General features: G+C 55.7%; 8 protein-coding genes across 8 annotated transcripts; all 8 read left to right on the forward strand.

Annotated features, from left to right (window-relative positions):
* Positions 1–176: 176 nt before the first annotated feature.
* LMJF_35_4370 (conserved hypothetical protein) lies at positions 177–521 on the forward strand (the record flags this gene model as incomplete). Its single annotated transcript, XM_003722786.1, has 1 exon — positions 177–521. One exon carries the CDS (start codon positions 177–179, stop codon positions 519–521), a length of 345 nt encoding a protein of 114 aa, XP_003722834.1.
* A 786-nt stretch (positions 522–1,307) lies between these two features.
* LMJF_35_4380 (conserved hypothetical protein) lies at positions 1,308–2,795 on the forward strand (the record flags this gene model as incomplete). The annotated part of the gene is made up of 1 exon (XM_003722787.1): positions 1,308–2,795. The coding sequence occupies one exon, from the start codon at positions 1,308–1,310 to the stop codon at positions 2,793–2,795; it is 1,488 nt and encodes a 495-aa protein (XP_003722835.1).
* Positions 2,796–4,282: 1,487 nt separating this feature from the next.
* On the forward strand, positions 4,283–5,518 carry LMJF_35_4390 (conserved hypothetical protein; the record flags this gene model as incomplete). The annotated part of the gene is made up of 1 exon (XM_003722788.1): positions 4,283–5,518. One exon carries the CDS (start codon positions 4,283–4,285, stop codon positions 5,516–5,518), a length of 1,236 nt encoding a protein of 411 aa, XP_003722836.1.
* Positions 5,519–6,495: 977 nt separating this feature from the next.
* On the forward strand, positions 6,496–7,116 carry LMJF_35_4400 (conserved hypothetical protein; the record flags this gene model as incomplete). Its single annotated transcript, XM_003722789.1, has 1 exon — positions 6,496–7,116. The coding sequence occupies one exon, from the start codon at positions 6,496–6,498 to the stop codon at positions 7,114–7,116; it is 621 nt and encodes a 206-aa protein (XP_003722837.1).
* Positions 7,117–9,671: 2,555 nt separating this feature from the next.
* Positions 9,672–11,225, forward strand: AAT11 (putative amino acid permease; the record flags this gene model as incomplete). The annotated part of the gene is made up of 1 exon (XM_003722790.1): positions 9,672–11,225. One exon carries the CDS (start codon positions 9,672–9,674, stop codon positions 11,223–11,225), a length of 1,554 nt encoding a protein of 517 aa, XP_003722838.1.
* Positions 11,226–11,724: 499 nt separating this feature from the next.
* LMJF_35_4420 (putative mitochondrial phosphate transporter) lies at positions 11,725–12,738 on the forward strand (the record flags this gene model as incomplete). The annotated part of the gene is made up of 1 exon (XM_003722791.1): positions 11,725–12,738. One exon carries the CDS (start codon positions 11,725–11,727, stop codon positions 12,736–12,738), a length of 1,014 nt encoding a protein of 337 aa, XP_003722839.1.
* A 2,794-nt stretch (positions 12,739–15,532) lies between these two features.
* Positions 15,533–16,486, forward strand: LMJF_35_4430 (putative mitochondrial phosphate transporter; the record flags this gene model as incomplete). Its single annotated transcript, XM_003722792.1, has 1 exon — positions 15,533–16,486. One exon carries the CDS (start codon positions 15,533–15,535, stop codon positions 16,484–16,486), a length of 954 nt encoding a protein of 317 aa, XP_003722840.1.
* Positions 16,487–19,985: 3,499 nt separating this feature from the next.
* LMJF_35_4440 (conserved hypothetical protein) lies at positions 19,986–20,309 on the forward strand (the record flags this gene model as incomplete). The annotated part of the gene is made up of 1 exon (XM_003722793.1): positions 19,986–20,309. The coding sequence occupies one exon, from the start codon at positions 19,986–19,988 to the stop codon at positions 20,307–20,309; it is 324 nt and encodes a 107-aa protein (XP_003722841.1).
* Between the last annotated feature and the right edge of the window lie 3,299 nt (positions 20,310–23,608).

The raw sequence follows: 23,608 nt of genomic DNA on the forward strand, positions 1-23,608 counted from the left end.
TGTTGCTGCCGCTTCTTGTTTGTGTTTATTTTGCGGCGTCGCTCTTCTTCTTCGTCGACTGCACCAACATGCACGCACAGGTACACACTCGCAAGCACAGGCGCGCTCGCGCGATACATGTTGCCTGAGAAGGACTCGTTTACCTTCTTGCCCTTGAACATGGTTAGCACACGACCATGCTGCGCCTTTCCTTGCTTCTCCAGCTGCGGCCGCGGCACATCATGTTCACGCCCCCGCCTCTTGCGAAGCGCACGGGCAAGTTCAGGTGCAAAGTGTGCCAGCACAGCTGGTTCTCGGACGAGGTGTGGGTGACCAAGACGACGCAGCGCGTGTACCAGGGCGAGTCCTGCGAGACGTGCGGGACAACAAATAAGCCGTACTACGTCGGCAGACCAGAGGAGACCATCTTTAACCGCGCTCGCACGCCCCACCCCGTAAAGCGCGGCGTCTCCTCGTCGCGCAGCGAGCGCAAGCTGAAACACTCACGGTTTGACTGGCGAGTCCAGAAGGGGCGGCACTAAGTACTGACCTTTGCTCGTCTCCCCATCTGTGCTGTGTCGTCTCATGTCAGTGGTAGGCCGCGTGCACGCACCACAGCAGCTCCTCGTTGTGCCGCGTCGCTTCTGCGTGCATTCACAAAGGAGAAGTTGAGGTGAAGGGTGCTCAGCGCCTCACGCAGCCTGCTCCCACTTCCTTGACGGATCGGTTGCCGTGTGCAAGCCAGCGACGCTGAAAACGTGGCATCCTTTCATACTCTAACTCTTCCCTCTTTTCTGGCACGCATGCACAGATGAATGTGATAGAGCGTACTCGTCTCACTGGAACAACAACGAAAGGGCGTGTCATCGATGTGAATGGAATCAGTGCATCTGGACCACTGCGTCGGCGCCGTACTGCGCGACTTCTCGCCCTCACCCCTTTAGCACGCTTGTGCTCGCAACCGTCAAAGCCATCGCATCTTTTTCTGACGGCTTTGTGACAGTGACATGCATTTTGTTCTCCCTCCCTCCAAGCGCTCACTTCATCGTCCTGCACGCCCCCACCTACACATTTGACCTAAACGCGTTCTTCTGTCCTCACCCTGTTGCTCGGCTTGCTGGCCTCATCTGCACACAATCCCTCATGTCCGCAACAATGACAGTTCTGCCGATACGCATAATACGAACGCCGTAAGTAGCTTAAAACGAAGAAAGCTACCGCCTCACCCGTGGCCGAGCATCACTCTCCCACCTAGCACACTTGATATCGTCACATCGACTCCCTCTTTGTCTTGTCTCTCTTCTACCTTTCTATCCACGGCCTTCATCATGTCCCTCCGTCTCCCAAAGGATGAGCTCGAGGCGCACATCTACCTTTACCTGAAGGACTCCAGGTACACCAGCGCCGCGCAAGCGCTGGAGGAGGCCAATCCGAAGGCTGTCACGCACTCCCGCAAGATCGGCACCTCCGCCCTCACCGCCGCCTCAAAGGAGCTAGTGGCTGCCGCCGACTCTGACAGCTCCGACGACGAGCCTGTTCGCAAGCCGGTGGCCAAGAAGGCGTCGCCGAAGATGGCCCCCAAGAAGGCCCCTGTCGCCGACAGCGACAGCGATGACGACGTTCCCGTGCGCAAGCCGGTGGCCAAGAAGCCTGTGGCAGACTCGAGCTCTGACGAGGAGGATGCTCCGAAGAAGCCGGCGACGAAGCGCCCCTCTCCGAGGCCTTCGCCGAAGCAGGCCACCAAGAAGGCCCCTGTCGCCGACAGCGACAGCGATGACGACGTTCCCGTGCGCAAGCCGGTGGCCAAGAAGCCTGTGGCAGACTCGAGCTCTGACGAGGAGGATGCTCCGAAGAAGCCGGCGACGAAGCGCCCTTCTCCGAAGCCTTCGCCGAAGCAGGCCCCCAAGAAGGCCCCTGTCGCCGACAGCGACAGCGATGACGACGTTCCCGTGCGCAAGCCGGTGGCCAAGAAGCCTGTGGCAGACTCGAGCTCTGACGAGGAGGATGCTCCGAAGAAGCCGGCGACGAAGCGCCCTTCTCCGAAGCCTTCGCCGAAGCAGGCCCCCAAGAAGGCCCCTGTCGCCGACAGCGACAGCGATGACGACGAGCCTGTTCGCAAGCCGGTGGCCAAGAAGCCTGTGGCAGACTCGAGCTCTGACGAGGAGGATGCTCCGAAGAAGCCGGCGACGAAGCGCCCTTCTCCGAGGCCTTCGCCAAAGCAGGCCCCCATCGCCGACAGCGACAGCGACGACGAAGAGGAGCGGCAACCCGTGCAGAAGCGTCACATGGCGGAGGAAGACGATGAGGAGGACCAGCCGATGCGTCAGGTCAGCCGCACCGAAGCCCAGTCGAGCAATGGAAGCTATGGCGGCCGCGGTGGTCGCGGTGGCGACCGTGGCGGCTTCCGCGGTGGTGACCGTGGCGGCTTCCGCGGTGGTGATCGCGGAGGTTTCCGTGGCGGTCGAGGCGGTGATGGCGGCGGCTTCCGCGGTGGCGACCGTGGCGGCTTCCGCGGTGGCGACCGTGGCGGCTTCCGCGGTGGTGACCGTGGCGGCTTCCGCGGTGGTGACCGTGGCGGCTTCCGCGGTGGTGATCGCGGAGGTTTCCGTGGCGGTCGAGGCGGTGATGGCGGCGGCTTCCGCGGTGGTGACCGTGGCGGCTTCCGCGGTGGTGATCGCGGAGGTTTCCGTGGCGGTCGAGGCGGTGACCGCGGCGGCTTCCGTGGTGGTCGTGGTGGCGCCCCGCAGATTGGTCTCAGTACTCCTTCGCTCAACACGAGAAACCAGAGCGTCAAGCTCGGCAGCGACAGCGACTAGGCAGTTTAGGCGCTTGAGGGATGCGTAGCTGGGAAAGTATTGAGGCGGTGAGCAGCTTTGGAGTGTGTGTGTGTGTCGTGTGTGTCGTGCATGTTTCGGCTTGTTGTGTCATAAGGTCTAACCCCTTACTTTTTCAGTTTCGTTTTGCTTTCTGTGACCAGTCGAAAGGTGCACGAAGAAGAGCACCACGGACAGGAGGGAGCAGGGCTTCTTAAATAAGAATATGTCTTTTTTCTATTAGCTCTGTAATTACTAATGGCTAATGCTGCGCTCTATCGTTCTACAGCGACTTCCCCCCCCCCCCCTCCTCCCAACTCTCTTGAGCGCGCGCCTGTTTGGATCGCTGAGCGCTCACTCTCCATGAACAGGTGTCCATCACGTGCGTGTGCGGGTCTCACTATCCACTTCCTGTGTCTTTTCTTTTGCACGTTTTTTTTTATTGTAGGCTGGGGCGTTGCCCAGCTCCTCTTTTTGTTGCTGCGCCTTGCATCCCTTCGCAGGTGCGCGGCCGCTCCTGTGTGGGAGGCAAGAGTAGTGGAGGTCATCGATTGCAGCGAGAAAGAGGGAAGCAGAGCGCGTGCTTGTGCGTGCGTCAGCTTTGTGCCCATCCTGACCCCCTCCTCTTTCATACCTGCTCTCCCGCACACTCGATTTTTCATTTCCGCCTCTCCCACCTGGATTGTGAGGGTAACGAAGGGCAGTATTTTTTCTTAAGGAAATGAGCATGAGGGATGCGAAAGGATCAATCTGACGGGTAACGAGAGGCGAGCACGCGTGTCGATTTTACAAAGCAAAAAACAAAGAAAAAGTGCGGGCGATGGACAGGGCACTTGCAGCTAAAAGGTGGTCATCAGTGTTTACACACGTGCAGCGGTCTAGGATGAGGTAACGTGGTCATCTCCTTACGGGGTAAAAGTAGGACACTCAGTTTCGCTTGATTCTCGAAAGTCTCTGATAAGGTGTGCACCGCAGCTCCGGTGTGTCGAAACACAAGGCACCGTCAGTCACGAGTTGTTTATGCTTACCCGTAGAGGATAGGCAAGACGAGCGGCATGGAAAGAGGCTCTGGAACGCAGGGGCGCCGCTGGAATCAGCAGCATCAACACACGTACACACGTAGCACGCTACAAGTGGTGAGTGCTATTGGCAGCGAATAGCGTGGAACATTTCCCTCGCCCATCTCCTCCGGTCATCAGGAAAGATCTTTCGGCGCAGCAGCACATCGCGTCATTTTTGATGATGTAAAAACGCGCATCCTGTGAAACGCTGCACGGGTTCCCCCTTGCTGAATATCGACTGCTAAATTTTATCGCCCTCCACCGCTTTCCTTCATGCACTCCCTCTCCTGCGCCGCTGCCTTTCTGCTCGCGTTTCGTTTCGAGCGCTTGTTATGGGGGAGGGGGCAAGAATATCACAGAAGGCAGGAGAAGGCTTTATTTTGTCCCCCTCGCTCTCTCTTTGCCCTTTCTCACTTAGCTCAGCAGCCAATGTCGTACCCCTTTATAGCAACGCCCGGTGACACGGCGACAACGGCAACAGGGGGTAGCACCAAATGCGGCAGAAACAAATCTGGCGGCTCCTTGGCCGCCGCTGCGTACGAGAAGAGTCAGTACGACATCACCAACGTCACCTGGGGGACTCTAGAGTCCCGCTTTGACGAGCTCGTCGCGCTCATGAACACCCCCATCACTGGCGTCAATGCGCTCACGGTGCGCGCCACGAATCGACAGCGTATCGGCAGCGCGATCGCGGCCCTCCTCGATAAAGCTCAAGAGGAGTGTCGACAGCTTCTGCTGGACGGGGACGCTGAGGCGGCCGAGAAGGCGGGTGTGCTCGTGCTGCGACTGCGAGAGAAGTTCTACAAGCCGAATCACGTAGAGTTGATACCGGCCTATCTTCACCTTTCCCGCACAAAGCAGTTTCTGAAGCGATATGGGGATGCAGAGGACATGCTTTCGCTTGCGCAGTATATTATGCTGAAGCATCCCGATGAGGTCACGCTCACCTTGAAGGCCGACCTGCACCAAGCATTCGGGCTCCTTTATGCGGCGGACAGCAAGCTGGAGGCAGCGGTGCAGCAGCTTAGCCGAGCAACCTACTACCTCTCTCTCCTGCACGGGGCGAGGCACGTTCTCACTACGTTCAGCTACTTTGACCTCGGCAACGTGATGGCCGCGAAGGCCAGCATGGAGAGGGCAATGGCGCTCTACGACGCTGTGAAGGAGATTTGGTATGCGCATTTGGTGAAAGCGCTGGCGGACGTCGTTGCCCGCCGCGAGGATATGCAGGTGCAGCTGAGGTACAGCGAGAACACGCCGGCGCAGGAGCTGCGGCAAGCTTGCTACGCCACGGCGCACGCTTTCGGTCGCGAGAACTTGGCGGATGCATCCAAGATGCTGCATGGCATCGCCCGTCTTCAGCAAAAGCGCTTCCAGAGCGCCCACCCCAGCACAGTGCGGGCAGAGTTCATTCTGGGACTTTTTCTTCTCTGGACAGACAATGAGCCGGCGGCACAGCGGCACCTGCTGAATGCCCGCGTTGCCTCGCAGCACTTCTACGGCCCACGTCATCCAGTTGTGCAAGAGATCGAAGACTGGTGTGCAAAATTTGACCTGAGCTACGAGAATACGGAAGACGAGCTTGCTAAAGGTCAAGAGGCGTCCGCTCTGGAGACAACGGTGACAACGCACGACTACAACGCTGAAGCACCACATATATCATGAAACACTGCAGCGAAAAACAGGCTCTGGAACCCTACTCGATTTCTTTCGACTGCTACGTGTCGTAGGTGCTGCTGGTCCTCCGCCTTCCCCCCCCCCTGTGCCAGTGTGCGGCTCTCCGACACCCGTAAGCCGTCGCTCAGCTTACCGCCACCCAGCGCTTTACAGCAACTTCCACCGTGTACTTCTGCTGCCGATCCTTGTATCCTCCGCCCAAGAGATCGCGTGCTCTCTTGTGACGTGTACGTGCGTACGTGTGTGTGCTGACGTTAGCACGGCTCTGTGTTCCCTGTTTTTTTTTACCCCCTTCGATGTGACATACTCGCATAAGAGCGACTCATTTATCACGGAATCGCCACCGTGGCTGCCGCCTTTGCGGCCTTTCCTCAGAGCGTTTTCTCGGCGATGCGGCGTCCTTTGCATACAGGCAGAGCAACAAAAAAAAACGCAAGCGCGGAAGCCTGCTTGCTTAGCAAGGGGTGATCAAACGGTGAGATGGCGGCATCGAGGTGGGCCAGAGAAGGAGAAAGAAGATGCGGCGACGGTATGGCAAACAGCACGGCGGCCAACTGCGTTGCTCTATTGGACTTTACCACGACCACATTTCCTTCGTTGCCGTTGGTGCACAGCGCCGACGCGCTTTCTCTTTCTAGCCTCTTCACAGACACCCTCATGTGTTGAAGTATATATGCATCGCGAGCGCGTCGTCGGCACACCTTTTCTTCATCTCTGCTTGCTCGCTCCCTTGCCGATTTCTGCGGTTCTCGTCCACGAACACTTGTCCACGACACCCCATGCAGTAGTAGATTTCACGGTAACCCTTGCTCTTCTTTGTCTTGTGTTTCTCCGACCTTTGCTCTCTCCACCCCCTTTACACATTTTCACACGCGCACTCACGACTCACCCGCTGCTTGTCGTGCGCGCTCCTTCCTCGCTCTTTTTCCAGCCCTTTAGTAGCATCTGCTTCAGAGTACGTCACCATGTCTGTCGAAAAACTCTACGACATTCAGTTCCAGCTGAAGTTCACGGCGAAGCAGTTCCTCAAGAATGCTAGCCGTTGCGAGAAGGAGCAGAAGCAGGAGATGAACAAGTGCAAGCAAGCAATGGAGAAGAACAACATGGAGGGTGCCCGCATCTATGCCCAGAACAGCATTCGCAAGAAGAACGAGGCGCTCAATCACCTGCGCCTGTCGGCCCGCATGGATGCCGTCGTGGCCCGGCTCGACACGGCTATCAAGATGAAGATGGTGACCAAGAATATGGGCCAGATGGTGAAGGGCATGGACAAGGTGCTGCAGTCGATGGACCCCGCCACGATCAGCAGACTGATGGACACCTTCGAGCAACAGTTCGAGACGATGGATGTCACGTCTGCCTACATGGAAGGTGCTATTGGCCAGAGCACGGCGGTCACCACGCCGGAGGACGAGGTGAACAACCTCATGTCTCAGGTCGCGGATGAGCATGGCCTGGACATTCGTGAGCAACTCAACGACAACCTCCAGATCAAGAACACCAACCTCACCGCGCAGAAGGCGGAGGAGAAGCAGGTCGAGGAGGACGACTTGGAAGCAAAATTCGCACAGCTGCGTGGACGTTGAGGCGGCGCGGTCCAAGAGGAATAGCGGAGAGAAAATGGTGTCCGGGAGCTGTATCATGCACCGGAGGACGCCAGCATACACGCAGATGAGCGCTGGAAGCGAGAGTGAAGCCCTCCTACACGAGGACGCACACCCGCACGCTCCTTTCCCTTCATAGCCACGGGCAAACTAAGAGCAGGCCTTGCGTGTACAAGCAATCTTCATACCCTCCGCAAGCGAAGGGAAAGCCACGTGAAAGCGCTGGTGGTGGTGCGAAGCGATCCCTGTGTGGATGGTGGCGTGGTGTTGCTGCCTCTTTTCGTCTCATGCACGCGCCGCCCGTGCCTCTTGTAAATTTCTCTCTCCTGCCAAAATGCACTAGATTAGTGGATAGCGCGGGTCAAGGAGAGCGCGGGAAGGCGACTGAGCGGCGGAGAGTCCGAAAATGAAAACATGGATTTGTATGTCATTGCGTGACACTCAAAACACACGAAAAAGGTCACTGTGGTTCGGTGTATCTACACAGTGTACTGTTGTTGGTTCCCTCTCGCCTGAACTTTTTATCGTTCACGCTCTCTCCCCCTCGCTGCACAGGAGGGGAGAGGGGGGCTTGCTTTCGCTGCTGCTGCTGCTTTCGCTCGTTGTGCATTTCGGTGCGTAGGTGGTGCTATCAAACGGTCTCTTGGTCACCTCGCTTTTCTTATTGTTTTCTTGTTTTTCGCGCTCTGAGCTTTTCGCCCGTTTGGTGCGCGTAACGGTATGGACTGCTGCGTCGTCTTTGCCTCTTCCCTGTGCTCTACCCTGCCTGTGTTCCGCGTTTGCTCGGTGTGCTTCATTGACTTTCCCGCTCAGCAAACTCTTGGCGCCTGCCTCTTCCCTGTGTTTTTCGTATGCCTCGCAATGCGTACACGATGCGCGGCATTATGGTAACGCTTCACAGAGCTGACCAGTGTTAGGGTCATACTATCCAGTTCCAAGCACGCACGGACGGAGTCACACACACACAAGTACATATTCCCGAAACAGAAGGGTGGCGCCTGTGAGCGTTGCTAAGGCGAAAGACGTGCAGAACGCTCACAGGCACACTCTTTTTTTGTGTGTTTATTGGTGGGTAGGAAGGGGAAGAGTTGTTTTCGTTGCTTGCTGAAGCTGTGCTCTCTTGTCTCTCGTTGTTCTCTTTGAATTTTGGTCACGCCCACACGAGCCGCATGCGCACAAGTGCTGTACCGTGTCTCTGTGTTTCTCTGGCTCCATCATCTCTCTCTCTTTCTCTCGCGTGTCAGCACAGCCGTGGCTGTTTTCCTTTGGAGGCTCTCTTGGAAACGAAAATAAAATACGCAGGACTAACGCACCGCAGTGCGCAGGCGGGCGTGTTTGCCGCTGTCTTCGTCCCTGCGTTAAGCTCGGCTTTCCTCTCCTCCCGAGTGCAGAGACCCTGGTGCATGTGTTTCTCAAGCTCCCCGCCTGCTCTCTCCACCCCGCCCCCCAACCCTCGCCACAACAGGGCTGTGCAGAGGGTTCCTTTCCAGGTTCTTGGGGAGACTGGCGTTCTGGACTTGCAAGACAAATGCCGGAAAACGGAAAAGAAATCGCATCGATAAAGTTTTTGATGCCCTACCAATCGTGCCAGCGCTTCCACGTCCCGCTGCTGTTGTTCTCTTCTCACGTCTCTCCTCAGCGCAGGCATGGGCACGTGGTTATCTTCTTTGTCCCCCAGCCCACTTCACCCTTAGTACAGAGCGGCAAGCGCACAGACACATGCAAACACACACACACATACAGAAAAAAAAGGGTCACCTCCCTCTAACGTAACGCGTGTCTAGAGAACACAAAAGACAGAGTAAAAAGACTCGACCCGACGACCTGATACACCGTGATTAAATCAGGTGACACATCTTAGATGACCAGCCCTCGGTGCGTGGTGACCACAAAGGAAGAGCCAGCTCGATGACTTGGTGGACAGCTCTCTCCTCTGCCCTGTTGCGTTCTTTGTTTGTATGAGCGTGTGTGTGTGTGTGTGTGTCTCTAGCTCACTTTTGTTCCTACTTGTGCACCGCTTGCTCGCCGCGCTTCCTCCGTCGCTCAGCCTCCGCGTTTTGTGGCCCCCCTTGTGCTTTATCCGAGTGAGGCGAGAAGGCAGCACTTCCCTGACGCCCTTCTCATCGTCTGACGTCTCCTCGTTGTCTCCATAGTGAGTCTGGGGCGCTTTCACTTGTGTATCCACCTCTTTTTTTTTGGGGGGGGGGGTTGCCACACAACCCCAGTGCCACAAAGAGCGGGCGCAAGAAAAGCGAAAGGTAGTGTGGCTCGCTCGACTTGTGTTCAAGTGCGCTTTCGTGAGCGCCGGATGTGGGCGTGTGACGATTGCGTGCCGCTCCTTTTCCTCTCCTTCGCAGACACGCAGATACGCGCTAGCCTTCTACCCACCTTTTCCTTTGGCAAGCGGGACCGTAGAACGCTTCATTCGGCTGTTCTCGTTTGTGGATTTCTCATATCGCTCTCCGTTTTCCTCCGAGACTCTCGCTAATAGTTTTCCTGTGTCCCCGGATCTTCACTTCGCGGAGGGTCGCAGGCTCATGCAGCGGACGCCGCTGGTGTCGTCGCATGGTCGCAGCGCGTCTCCGATCGTGCGGTTCAGCAGTCCACGCGTGGGGAATGTGGTGCGGCCCAAGGCAGTACTCACGACGCTCACTCTGCTCGGGGTCATCTACACCGCCAGCATCAGCGGTGGCTACGGTCTTGAGGAATCCGTCAGGGCTGGCGGCCCGCTGCTGTCCATCCTCTTACTCTGCTTTATCCCGTTCGTTTGGGGCATTCCTGTGTCGCTGTGCGTGGCGGAGCTGTCCTGTGCTATTCCGTCGAATGCCGGACCGGTCATGTGGGTCAACTGCGCCTTTCCGTCGTGGATGACGCTCATGACAGTGTTGTGGACAGCCTTTTTGAACTCCGTCGACAACAGCCTGTACCCCGCCGTCTTCGCCGACTACTGCGCTACGCTGTTTCATCTCGGCTGGTTGGGAAGCGCGCTCGTGAAGGTCATCTTTCTTTGCATATGCGCCGTCATCAACGTCGTCGGCGTCACGCTTGTCGGCGTCCTCGGCGTCGGCATCATGTTTATCACCATCCTGCCCTTCTTCGTAATCTTCTTGCTGCAGTTGCCGCACGGCCTCAACTGGAAGCGCATTACGTACATTCCGGAGAGCATCGACTGGGCGGCGTTTTTCCCCGTTGTTGCGTGGAACTTCTCCGGCTTCGACTCGGCCGGCAACGTGATTGAGGAGGTGCAGAACCCAAACCCGACCTTCATCCGCGCGCTCATCCTCATGATCGCCGCGGCGCTGGCCACGTACATCCCGCCCATTCTGGCTGGTGCCTCGGCCGAGAAGCTGAGCCACGTCAGCTTCGACCAGTGGGGCGACGGCTTCTGGGTGAAGGTCGGCGAGGCGGTTGGCGGGACCCCGATGGCAGCGACTATCATGGTCGGCGGCACTATCTCAACGCTTGGGCTCATGACCACCCTTCTGGCGACAACCTCGCGATCGCTGGCGGGCATGGGAACGTTGAACGCGTTTCCATCGTTTTTTTCAAAGTGGGTGGAGAAGTACTCAGACACCTACAGGACCCCCGTGAACGCCATCCTCGTCAACACCACTGTCACGTGCGCTCTGTCTCTCTGTCTGACCTTTCAAACGCTGGTGCAACTGGACCAGGTGCTCTATGCGTTGCGCCTCATCGTCATTCTTTCCTCCTTCTTGAAACTGCGTCTCACACAGCCACTGCTAGAGCGCCCGTACCGGGCTCCTGGCGGCAAAGCTGCCGCCGTCGTATTGGCTGGTGTCCCCATCACCTTCAGTGCGTTTCTCATCGTGATGACCATGACGGGCGGACCCTTCATCTTCTACAGCAGCGTCGTCCTCATCGCTGGCACTGCTGTCGTCTCCTACATCACTGTTCGCTTTTTCCGCTCCGACGGATTTGAGGGGTCACTGGTCGAGGAGTACGAAGACGCTGACATGTCCACATACGGTACGATTCTGGAAATGGAGTCCTCCGAGTGGCGCCTACTTCACCAGAGGCACACGTTTATTGACTGTCCGCCTCGCATCCATGTTGCCCGTCTTCATGCTTGAATCATCCATGCATGCCTGCAATAAAACACCCGGAGGCGCGTAGGAGCACAAGAAGTGACGAAGACAATGCACACGGCTACGAGTTCATCAGACACTACATCTCCTTGCACCGCCTTTGGGGCTTTGTGGACGGGTCGCGCGCTCACACATCTCTGCTTTCGCGTTTCTCTCTTTCCCACATGTCCGCGTGCCGATGCGCAGTGCGCATGAAAGCACCTTCTCCCCTTCCACCCGCTCTAATGACTCATTTTTGCTCAGCATTCTCGACGCTCCGTATCACCCTTCCCCACGTCTTCCCTCACACCCTCTCCTATCTGTCATCCGTCACATCTCAGATTCTTGTGCATACCCCCACCCCCACACACGGCTCTGCATCCCGGCATCACTCGCGCAAGGCTTGTGCACCCCTGAAACTCACCGATCTCGCTCCCTCCCCCACCCGACCTTGCGTTTCGTTTAGGAGCAGCTCTCCTCTACCGATTCGCGTCTGCTTACCACCATGCATCCTCTGTCTCCCGGCACCGCAGCTTTTCAATTCCACGACACTGCCGAGATTGCAATGCGCTCGGCCATCACAACGCAGTCGAAAGGGTGGGACGCGCGCTACGTGAACCCCGATCACCCGCATGACACCTCTTACTATATGAAGTGCATCGGTGGCGGCATCCTCGCCTGCGGCACTACCCACACCGCCGTCTGCCCTCTCGATGTCGTAAAGTGTAACATGCAGGTGAGCCCCGAGAGGTTCAAGTCTCTCGGCCAGGGCATTAGCTTGATCATGAAGGAGGAGGGCATCGGTGCCAACGGCCTGATGAAGGGCTGGCTGCCGACCCTCTGCGGCTACTCTGCCCAGGGTGCCTTCAAGTTCGGTCTCTATGAGTATTTCAAGGACCTCTACGCGAACATGGCTGGCCAGGAGAACGCGAAGAAGTACGAGGGCATCATCTGGCTTGCTGGCTCCGCATCTGCGGAGTTCTTTGCTGATATGGGCCTGTGCCCGTTCGAGATGACTAAGGTGAAGGTGCAGACGTCGCCGAAGGGTACCTTCCCAACGGGCATGCTCGCTGCCATGGCCTCCATGCGTGCCGACCCCTCCTCCGGCTTCCCTTACAAGTCACTGGTGCCGCTGTGGGGCCGCCAGATCCCGTACACGATGGCGAAGTTCTTCTTCTTTGAGAAGGTTGTGCGCATGTTCTACCAGTACGTCTTCACGAAGCCGAAGGAGCAGTACAACAAGGCCACGCAGCTCTCCATCACCTTCGCCTCTGGGTACATCGCTGGCGTTATCTGCGCCATTGTTTCGCACCCCGCCGACACCCTCGTCTCTGCTCGCGGTAAGGCGAGTAACGCTGGCAAATCGTATGGCCAGATCGCGAAGGAGATGGGCTACATGAATGTGTGCAGCAAGGGTCTCGGAACTCGTATCCTGATGATCGGTACGCTGACGGGTCTGCAGTGGTGGATCTACGACACCTACAAGACCGCCCTCGGCATGGGCGCGAGCGTCCACTAAGTGTTTGCAGCGCTGGTGAAGATGTTGAGCAGCTGGAGGAAACGCACATGATGAGGCAGCGCGTCGACTAGTGGGGGTCGAAATGCCAATGCAAAATTTTCGGCACCTCTTTCTGCGCACAGACACGGCGTCGTCAAAGCTGTCTGAGGGAGACACAATGATGACAGCGGCCTCCGTCACGGGTGCGGTGATGCTGTAGACTGCCCGCCGAAGGAGGACACAAACAATGGGATGTCTTTGTTTTTTTTTTGTGTGTGTAGCAGGCTTTTGCAGCTAATGCGCGTCAGCCGCTGTTCCTTGCATGCACTTTTATGCGAACAGCACGGACGCCCCCCTCCCCCGTTTTTCTTTTTACCATCACCTTGAGTGTGTCATACTAGACATACGTCCAGCTAAGCAAGCGCTCTCCGACATGTGCCGGCGCATGCTGGTGGTGGTGGGTATTTTTTGCTCTGTTTACTTCGAACCCCCCTCCCCCGCCTCTCTCTTCCTGCCCCCCCCCCCTCACGTTCTTTGCGCATCTCTGCCCACCGAATTCCGATCTGCCATTTTCGGTTATGGTTCATCTGTCCCTGGACGCCCTCTCCTCATGACGCATTGCGTGCAAGAGATGCACTGCATGGTTCGACACAGACTTGTGTCATGAAACGCTTGAAACGAAGCAAACTACATGTGGGTGAATTCACTGGTCCCTTCTCCATTTTTTCGTTTTCTGCACTGCTCTGTGGTATTGGGCTTTGCGTCATGGGAAGACGCCTCGAGCAAGTAGAAGGTGCCTAAACAAACTTTAGTGAAGCAGGTCTAGCATCAGAGAACTTCCCGGTAGCGCCCTCATTGCACACCTTTTTCTCTCAACTGATGTCGTGACTTGTTAAGACTGGTCATGATGTGCCCTCGTTTATCTTTTCTTGAGTCTGGCATCCATTGCATGCGGCGACGCGGCGCCGACCCTTGCGTTCTCCATCGTTGCTTCTCCACACCGAACGCACACAAGCACTTTTCGGAACACGAAAAGAGTAAAATATTGCGACGCGCATTACACTCACGGCTGCTATCGCACCCCATCCCGGCCAAGGCATCCACCTGCTCCTGCTACGGCCCCGCTCAGATGGGTATCGCTAGCGCACCATATTCTTGCTGTGAGAGACGCTATACAAGCACATATACTCCTCTTACCTCTGTCTCTCCTTTCCATCGGTCCTCTCCCATCGATTTCACGTGTGTCTTTTTTTTTGTTGTTTTTGGTATCATTATTCATGTGTGTGCGTGTGGGTAACCTGTCAGCTGAGTGGCGTGGTGCTTTTCTGCCGTAGCGTCTTCTGTGCTGTGAAGCCCCTCCATCCCCTCCTCCCACGCGGCACCGCTGCGTGTGTCTCTTTCTTTCTGCTTGTCCTCACCACGCGTGGCGGCACCTTCCTGCCCCTTTCCTCCCCCCCCCCCTCTCACTCACTCCCTCACTCCCTCTCTCTCGGTGTGCTTGGGAGCGTCGGGCGCGCCCCCTTTCTGTTTTGTTCTTCTTACATCGGAGTTCTTCTCTTCGCTGCTTTACGTGTTTTCGTTCGGTGCTTCACTTCGCGCTGTTAACATTTGTGTGTGTGGTATCCCTTCTGCTGTCCTTGTTCTTCCGAGAACAGCGGCTCCTTCCTTCTACTTGCTTCCCCTCGTCGTCTTCGAACACACGCACGCACAAACACTCACGCACTCTTACTCTCGCCTGTTCGGGTGTGCGACCAGTTGTTCTCTTCAAGTGCACCGTTCCTTGACCCGACGACTTGGGGTGCGATCTCAGCACTCAACCAGCGAGGGAGCGGTGTGTTACGGGAAAAGCTTTCAGAGCCAGTGCACAAGTGGCCCCCCTCACACACAGACACACACACACACACACACACACACACACACACACGCACACACACACAGACACACACACACAGACACACACACAGACACACACACACACACACACACACACACACACACACACACACACACACACAGACACACACACACAGACACACACACACACACACACACACACACACACACACACACACACACACACAGACACACACACACACACACACACACACACACGCACACACACACAGACACACACACACACACACACACACACACACACACACACACACACACACAGACACACACACGAGAGCGTGCAGTCACAAAGCGGAAAACGCGCCATCCCCTGTGCTGTAGGCAACAGAGTCCTCTGCAAACGATGGGGGAAAAAGATGTCACTCTTCTCTACGAAAAAAAAAACAGGAGCTCAGGCACTGAGGCTCAGGCTCACTAGGGGGCTGACTCCTAGAATCATTTGTGGCATAAGAGCATGTTCACGCGCCGTGTAATCACACGACTGCAGTTCTCTCTCGCTCTCGGCATACAGTCTTCTGTTTTGCCCTTCAGTGACCGCTGTCCATGCTTGTAGGCAGAACCCATCAGGCGCGTTGTGATGTCGATCTAAACAAGCGCACACACGCACAAGCAGCGCTCCGAGTGTGCAGACGACGCGTTGTGCGCACTGTTACATGGGCACCCTCCTCTCCTTCCCCTTATCATCTTTCTCTATCTCACTCCCTCTCTTCTTTCTTGCTCCACCACTACACCAACCCCCCCCCTTCACGCGCTCACATAACAACACTCACGCACCAAACTGCCAGCTCGCACACCTCATGCTTTCTGTCTAACGTAACCGCTCCTCCACTTGCCACACTCTTTCCTCTTCGGCTCATACAACCGGCCTTTATTCCTCACCGAGTCCCTATTTCTCGTAACAATGCTCGCTTCAAACAAGGCTTGGGACGCGCGCTACGTGAACCCCGATCACCCGCATGACACCTCTTACTATATGAAGTGCATCGGTGGCGGCATCCTCGCCTGCGGCACTACCCACACCGCCGTCTGCCCTCTCGATGTCGTAAAGTGTAACATGCAGGTGAGCCCCGAGAGGTTCAAGTCTCTCGGCCAGGGCATTAGCTTGATCATGAAGGAGGAGGGCATCGGTGCCAACGGCCTGATGAAGGGCTGGCTGCCGACCCTCTGCGGCTACTCTGCCCAGGGTGCCTTCAAGTTCGGTCTCTATGAGTATTTCAAGGACCTCTACGCGAACATGGCTGGCCAGGAGAACGCGAAGAAGTACGAGGGCATCATCTGGCTTGCTGGCTCCGCATCTGCGGAGTTCTTTGCTGATATGGGCCTGTGCCCGTTCGAGATGACTAAGGTGAAGGTGCAGACGTCGCCGAAGGGTACCTTCCCAACGGGCATGCTCGCTGCCATGGCCTCCATGCGTGCCGACCCCTCCTCCGGCTTCCCTTACAAGTCACTGGTGCCGCTGTGGGGCCGCCAGATCCCGTACACGATGGCGAAGTTCTTCTTCTTTGAGAAGGTTGTGCGCATGTTCTACCAGTACGTCTTCACGAAGCCGAAGGAGCAGTACAACAAGGCCACGCAGCTCTCCATCACCTTCGCCTCTGGGTACATCGCTGGCGTTATCTGCGCCATTGTTTCGCACCCCGCCGACACCCTCGTCTCTGCTCGCGGTAAGGCGAGTAACGCTGGCAAATCGTATGGCCAGATCGCGAAGGAGATGGGCTACATGAATGTGTGCAGCAAGGGTCTCGGAACTCGTATCCTGATGATCGGTACGCTGACGGGTCTGCAGTGGTGGATCTACGACACCTACAAGACCGCCCTCGGCATGGGCACGAGCGGCGGCAACGCCAAGAAATAAAATGGTGGCCTTGTGGAATGTGAGCTCAGGGAGAGAATGTAATGGGGCTGGAAAATGCACAGATGTAGCTACGTGTAAGCTGCTCACATGGCGGTCTGCGACCTCTGTGAGTGAACAATGAGGTTTGGTAGGTGCTATGGAGGGAAAGCTGATATGCAGGCCAGTGTGTGTGTGTGTGTGATGAACTGTGAGCGAACGGTTCTTTGTTGTTGCACATGGGCCTTTTTTTTCTCCGTTTTCAGTGACCGCCTCTTGTTGGTTCCACTCATCTTTCTCCTTGTACATATGTGTGTGTGTGTGTGTGTGTCTGAAATATGTCACGGGAGATGGCAACGGGTCCTCTATTCTGCACGAGAGCAATGGGTTCGTTGATGTGATGGTCTTCTCTTGGTCGCCCTGCACTTGCTTCTTTTTGTTTTTTTTTTGTTTGTCCGCTTTTCTCTCTTGTGACACTTCCACGTGTGAGTAGGCTCAGGCGAGTGCACGCGCAAGTATCTCTCTGCGCGTGTGTGCGACGAGGTACGCGACAGAGAAGGATAAGGGAGAAGAAGCATGCGTGTATGGTCACCAATGGATGTCTCACCTGACCCACACTCCTTTCTTTTCTTCTTGGTTTCCTTTGTTCTCCTAACTAGTTGTTACATAGTGGCTGGTCCATGGAGAAGGTGAGATTCTTTTGTGTGGGTGTTTGTTTTTTTCCTTTGTAAGTGTCGTGTGCTTGACTTCTTCGTTCGTTGGCTCTGCAAGAGGGATTGCCAGGGTCGGGAGGCGCAGGCGAGCGAAAGCAAGAAAGGCATAAAGCAGCACAGAGGGCGGGGAAAATACACGGTGAGATGCGGTGATTTGGCGAACGGCCCCATGCATAAACACGCGCATAAAGGGGATGCGGTGGAGGTGGAGGTTTGCATCGGAGCAAGCGGGGGCGCACAACGGTATTTTTTGTTCTCCGTTGGCCGCGACCTTTGCCAGCTCTTCCACCATCAGCCTCATGTGGTCTCATATGGCATAGCAGATGCATAGTGAAGAAGGCGTCTTTGCTTGTTTCTTTCTCACGTATCACGCCTCTTTGTGTCCGCCTCTGCGCGACCGCGTCGTGTTACCCGTTCACCCTTTCACGTCACTCACAGTCTGAATCTCTCTTTCTTCGTTGACGTCTCCGCTGTTGAATTTTTTTTCGTCACGTTTCCTCTCTCTTCACTTCCCTCACGGATGACCAGGAGCGCAACGAACACGCAACAGAAATAAGGAAAGTACCGCAGCCGACAGCAGCAGAGGAAGAAGTCGAGAGAGAGACGGAAAACTCACGAAGGAACAGCAGAACAAAAGTGAAGGAATGCCCCAGAACGAGATGGGGGAAAAGGAGAAAGACAGAGAGCAGAAGAGCGTTGTTTTTCGCTTGAACTGTGTCGCAGTGCAGCGAAAGAAAGGGCACTAGCAAGGAAAATCTGGCAGAAAAGTAAAAAGTGCGATGCCCCCCCCCCTCCCTACTCCCTCCACCTTCCCTCTCTTTCTTGCGCCCATTTCTCTGCTCGTTCAGCTGAAGCCTCATACCTTTTTTTTTTCTGTTGCTCCAGTACGGCTTGCTTCTTTTGGTAGCAACAGCTGACAGCTTCGCAGTGAGCGTGGTAGTGAGTGAAACGAGAAGAGGCGGCAGACAAAACAGCCTGTTTTGTGCGATGAGGGACGTGAGGGGTGAGGAGGGCGGGGCCATTGGTCGTACGGGGTCGATTTTGCGTATAGGCTTCTCCTTTTCCTTTTCGCGCCGTTTTTCCGTTTTTTTTTCTTTACGGGGGTGGGTGGGTGGGGGAGGGTTCGCCTGTGGCACAGGCGTCAAGTCTATCGTCCTCGCTTTGCTGTCGTTCGTATTGTGTCTTTGCCTTGTTTTCTGCGTGGCTTCCCGTCCCTCTTCGTGCTTGTCACCGCCGATCACCACTCTTTCTCTCCATCTCGCTCCTCCGGCTTCTTTGCTCTTTTGTTTGTGTTTGCATCCTTCCCCCCCCCCCTCCCTCCCCTCTAGTGACCTCTCTCCATTGTGTGCGTGTATACGCGAATGCGTTTGTCGGCGCGTGTTTGCGTGTGCTCTCTGTCATTGTTAGGCATCTCACACTTTTTTTTTCTTCCCCCCCCCTCCTCTTCGACTGTGATGCCTACAAACCAACCAGCAGAAAAGAAACGGTACCGAGTCTTGTCTCGTGTAGCAGAACATCTCGCTCCTCTCATCAGGTGTGGGCTCTAAGATTTTTTTTTGTAATGAATAGACCAGAAAAACAAGAGGGAAGCGAACAGGAAAAGTAAACGATACCGACAGCAAACAAGGAGGCGATGCGGCGCCAGGGTGAGCACCCTGGCACTCTCTTTCTGCGCTGCGGCGCATTATTCCTCTTCTGCACATGGCTGGCGTGAGGGATGGCCGTGAGCGATGCTCTAACGAGGAAGGCGTACGCAGGGCGCACGGCGGATTCAGACCTTATTCATGCGCTCATCGTGGAGGGAGAGGGGATAATCACCAGAGCCAAGTGGAGCCTCCCGCTACGTTGACTGATGCGCGGCGTTGATTATTCGAAGGGCTGTTGTCGCTGTCCATCTCTGGTGGTCAATACCTCTTTTGTTTGTGTGTTTCTCTGCATGCCAAGGATCGACGGATCGCATGTCTGCTGTACTCGATGGCTACCTCATCCATCATTGCCTCCCCCCCCCCCCGCCCCTCGCCTAACCTTGCATCCGGCCGGCTCTTCCTCTATCCTATGTGCTTTATTTCTGTAGCCTTGTTCTGCTTTCGGGCAATTAGGTCGCGCCGTAGCGACGGACATCGCCATCTAGTACACACGTACATGTGATGCACTGAAAACTCGAACACACCGTGTATCGCTCTCGCTGCCATTTTACCGTGTGCTTCTACTCGTTGTTGGCGCGCTCCCTGCGCACCATCATTCCCATGCACACATATAGACGCATAGAGAAGACCGAGTTCATTCTTCACGTTGGTAGCCGACATAGAACTGGGACGGCACTCGTAAGAACAGCCACTTCTCCCCTCTAGCCCCGTCCCACCAAGCCCCAACCACATTTTTCCTTCAGGTCTCAATCATCTACAGACCTGCGCATCATGAACACCTCAACATCTGATAATTCAACGTCTGCAGCGGAGGCGTACGCACTCTGGGGAGAGCGCATTCGACTGCTGTTCAGCAGCCCGCCGTCTTTTATCGAAGCCAGTATTGAGCGAAACCCATTTGAGCGTCACTCGTGCTGTGTGCCCACCGACTCCTTCGATATCGCATCCGCTGCCGCGCCTCCAACTCAGCATGAAGCGGCCCTCCGCGCATCGTCTGAAAGCGCGGCGGACACGGACGTGGCGGCGCACGCTGGAGCCTGCAACTCCTATCCTGATGAAGCGCTCTTTCCCTTCTGCTTCTATGCGCGTCTCTTGCAATCACAGGGTGCAGCTTCGAGTTTGCCATCTGCTGCCCTGCCCGCCAGCACACGCATTTCCACCCTTATGCAGACTCAGCAGCTACGAGTGGACGAAGAGGAAATGGCGGTGCGCCTCACTGAGCGACTGCGTGAGCAGACTGCGATTGCGCGCGCACGCCAGCAGCGGCTGTACGATGTCCCGCCAGGCAACCTTGTCTCCCCCTTTTGCGACCCCAAGGTGGAGAAGCAACAGGCACAGCTGCACTCGGAGTTGAGTGCGTTTTTGCAGGAGTTGCGCCGGGAAAACCTCGCTTCTGTGCAGCTGCGCCATCAGCTGCAGCACAGTCGCGCCTTGCACGCGCATCTCGACAGCGTGGGCTCTTTTACTGATTCGTTCTGCGCGGAGTGATCGTGCCGTGTTACATGTGGAACACAAAAATAAAACGAGATTCACCACTGAACTTATTTCTTGTCTCTTCCCTCACAGAAGTACCTAGCATTGATGAAGCTCCTCTCCCGCACTTTGGGGCTCCGCACACACGCATGCACACATACCAGCGATGAACAAACGACAAAGAGCTCACACCGAGGAAAGATAGAGACCAGAATGCCAGCATCGAATGCTTCTCAAGGGAGCAGGAACGCGATGTGACCCTCGCACAGTGCATGCCCGGTATGCGCACAGAGTACCGCACTTACTCACACACGTTCCTGACTCGCGCTATCACCTCATCCCACCCGAACCCTCGCAGCCGTATCCCTGCTCAGAACATGTGCCCTCTTCTGACGCTCCTTGCTCGCTTGCTCACTCGTCTACCTCTTCTACCTTCCCGCAAGGCACAAACATGAGGCATAGCACGGTACTACCTTTGAACTTTCTTCGTTGCCCCTTCCCCCTCTCCTGCCTCTCTCCCTTTTCGCATCGCTTCCGCTGGCGGATAACGACCCAAATCCGTCGCCCCAATTCATGCTGATCGTCTTGGTGTCTGCATCGGTGCGTCGACGTCGACCCACGCCTCCGTCGAACCGCTGGCAGCTTTCTCCTCCATTTGCATGCAACACTGCTTTATGACACAACACAGAATCTGCACGCACGCGCGCACACACACACACACAGGCATACCCTCCCCTCCCCTACACTTTAGGCAGGTAACCGCCACAAGCGACAAAATTTTTCTCCACACTTTTTGTTGTTTTCCGTTTTTGTTTTTTTTCTTTAGCGCGCGTGTGTGTTGTTCTTTGTTTTTCTCTCTATTCTTGCGTCCTTCCACCTGACTCGCTGACCCTCCTCCGATACCTTCCTTTGCCTTCGCCCTTTTGTTTTGCTTTCGACACCCTTCATCAGCTACTCTCCAGCGCCCCCCCCCCACACACACACACACTCACACACACACATAACTCATCACACCACCTCCTGCAGGTTCGCGGTCTTTGTGTCGCTTCTCTCCCTCTCTCAACGGTCTTGATCGTGCACTCACGCTTTCCGAAAGAAAGGAAGCAAGAAAGGGAGAAAACGTACACGGCAAGGTGCCACATTCGCTCAGGGAGTAGCAAGAAAGGTCAGACAGAACAACTGTACAAGTCACCTATTCACCCCACTCAGCTCAGTCATCATCGCGCCGCCCTCTCATCTACCTCCGCGTTCAGCGTCTCTCGACACAGATACACGAGAAAAGAAGAACCAAAGAAAGTTGCTTTGACTTCCCACACTTCTTTTCGCTCTCACTGCTATCGGCTTCTGTTCTTTTTCGTGCCTTATTGTACACCCCCGTGCACCCACCCACCCACCCACACCCCCTCTCACAAGCTGAGTGCACGTGACACTTCTCAGAAGCGCTGAACGGCAACCCCTTTGAGAAACCAGTGCATACACCAGCTCGCTCCCGTGATCATTTTTTTTGGTTGTTGCCTTGTCCGTCCTCTCCGTTTTCCCTTTCTCGTCCGCATCTCTCACCCACCGCGAAGTCCTTGGTATCTCTCTCGTCTCGACTACAACATCCAAGCGCTCTCTCGCACACGTTGTGGGAAGGGGTTTCTCTGGAAGCTGATCTCTCCCTCTGCCCGTGCTTCTCTTGGTTTCCACCGCCCTCGCCTCCCTCTCTCCTCATCATTTTCCACACGATTAGGAGTGACTGTACTTCACCTATTGGCGGTTCTGTGCGTATCTCTCTCTCTCTTCGTGCACCTGTAACGCGAGCTCGTGGTTGTAGGGCTTCTTTTTGGTTCGCTCCACTCTTCGTTTTGCTGTGCCCCATTCGGGAGATCGCACTGTTCTCTTAGTTTTGTTCTCGTCGTTTTCTTCATCTCTTTCTCACCCGCTGCGCCCTTCCCCCTCCCCTCGGCTCCGATCTCGATCTACACAATCTCATCTTTTTTCCCCTTTTCCTTCTTCCCCTTGCTTTGTCTTCTCCAACTGTGACAAGGCCCTCCCTCTCCTCCTTTCTTTGTGTGAACACCTCTCCTGCCCCCCTCTCCTTCTTGGTTGGCCGTTCCTTTCACTCGCCCTCCCTGTCTTTCTCTGATTTAATGTGTGTGCGCGTGTGTGTGTTGCTTTCCATCCCGCTTATATGATCCCTTGTTTTGTTTATTTTTTTTCTAGTTTTTTTTTTTGGATTAGTTCGTACATCTTTCGCTCAGCTTTGTCACTCTTTCCTCGTCTCACGTCACCACGTCGAGCTTCGCCTCATATCTCCCACACACACGACGCCTATCTCCCACTCCTTTTCACTTCATCAGCGACGCGCACGGACAGATATCGTTTTTGTTGTCTCTACTTTCGCCCCACTTTCACCGCTTCTGCTTCGTCTTGTGTGTGTGTGTGTGTGTGTGTGCTTGAGCGCGCTGTGAGTTTGCTTGCGTATTTCGTCTAGCAACAGAGACTTTAAAGAAGGCAATCAAGCTGTGTAGCGAGTGCGTGCGGAGAGAAGGAAGCATTTTTTTTTTGGTAAGGCAGCGACTACCTGTATTGCGTCACACACTGGGAATAAGGCGTGCTTCTACACGCGCTGATACCCTTTCGAACCCTTTCCCTCACCCACACACGTGTTCGTCTTGACGCTCCGCCCTCTACCCTGCACCGCAGAGACACACACGCCTGTCTGGACTTGGTCACCTTTCATCCTCTTCCCATTACCTGCTTTCCTTTGCCGTTCAACCCTCTGCGTCTCCTTGTCCCCCACCCCTCTTTCCGTCGATCTCGATTTTTCTGTAGTTGGTGCTCTTGCCTGCATCTTCGTGATCCTTTCGCGGAGAGGTCCCTGCCCGTTGTTCTCTGTCGTCGGTACGCCGCTGCCGCTCTGTCGCACGGCCGTCGTTTTGTTTTTATCGCTGTTCGCTCCCCGCCACTACCATCACCACCCTCCCTTTGTCACTTTGTTTCCTTTCATTGGCTCCTCTCTCCTGAGAGGCTCGGTGCCGCGCGAGTATCCAACCCACCTGTGTAGAACGAGGAAAGAAGAGGTTTCACATGCAACAGCATAGACAGCAAAAGCGATCACTTTAGGCCTCCTCTGTTGTGTGCAGGCATCACCGCTTCTCTCGTTGCTTCTCCTGTTGCGACCTACGCGGTGGCGACAGTACAGCCAAGCACAGAAAAACACATAACCATTTGTGCAGCCTGGGTGCATCATCAATACGCTTTCATCTACCCTTGGCCGCTCACGCTCCATTCAAACAAGCCTTTCCTTATTTTCCCCTTTCCTTCGGCGT

The sequence above is a fragment of the Leishmania major genome, chromosome 35, assembly GCF_000002725.2.
Source record: "Leishmania major strain Friedlin complete genome, chromosome 35".
NCBI classification, from domain to species: domain Eukaryota; phylum Euglenozoa; class Kinetoplastea; order Trypanosomatida; family Trypanosomatidae; genus Leishmania; species Leishmania major.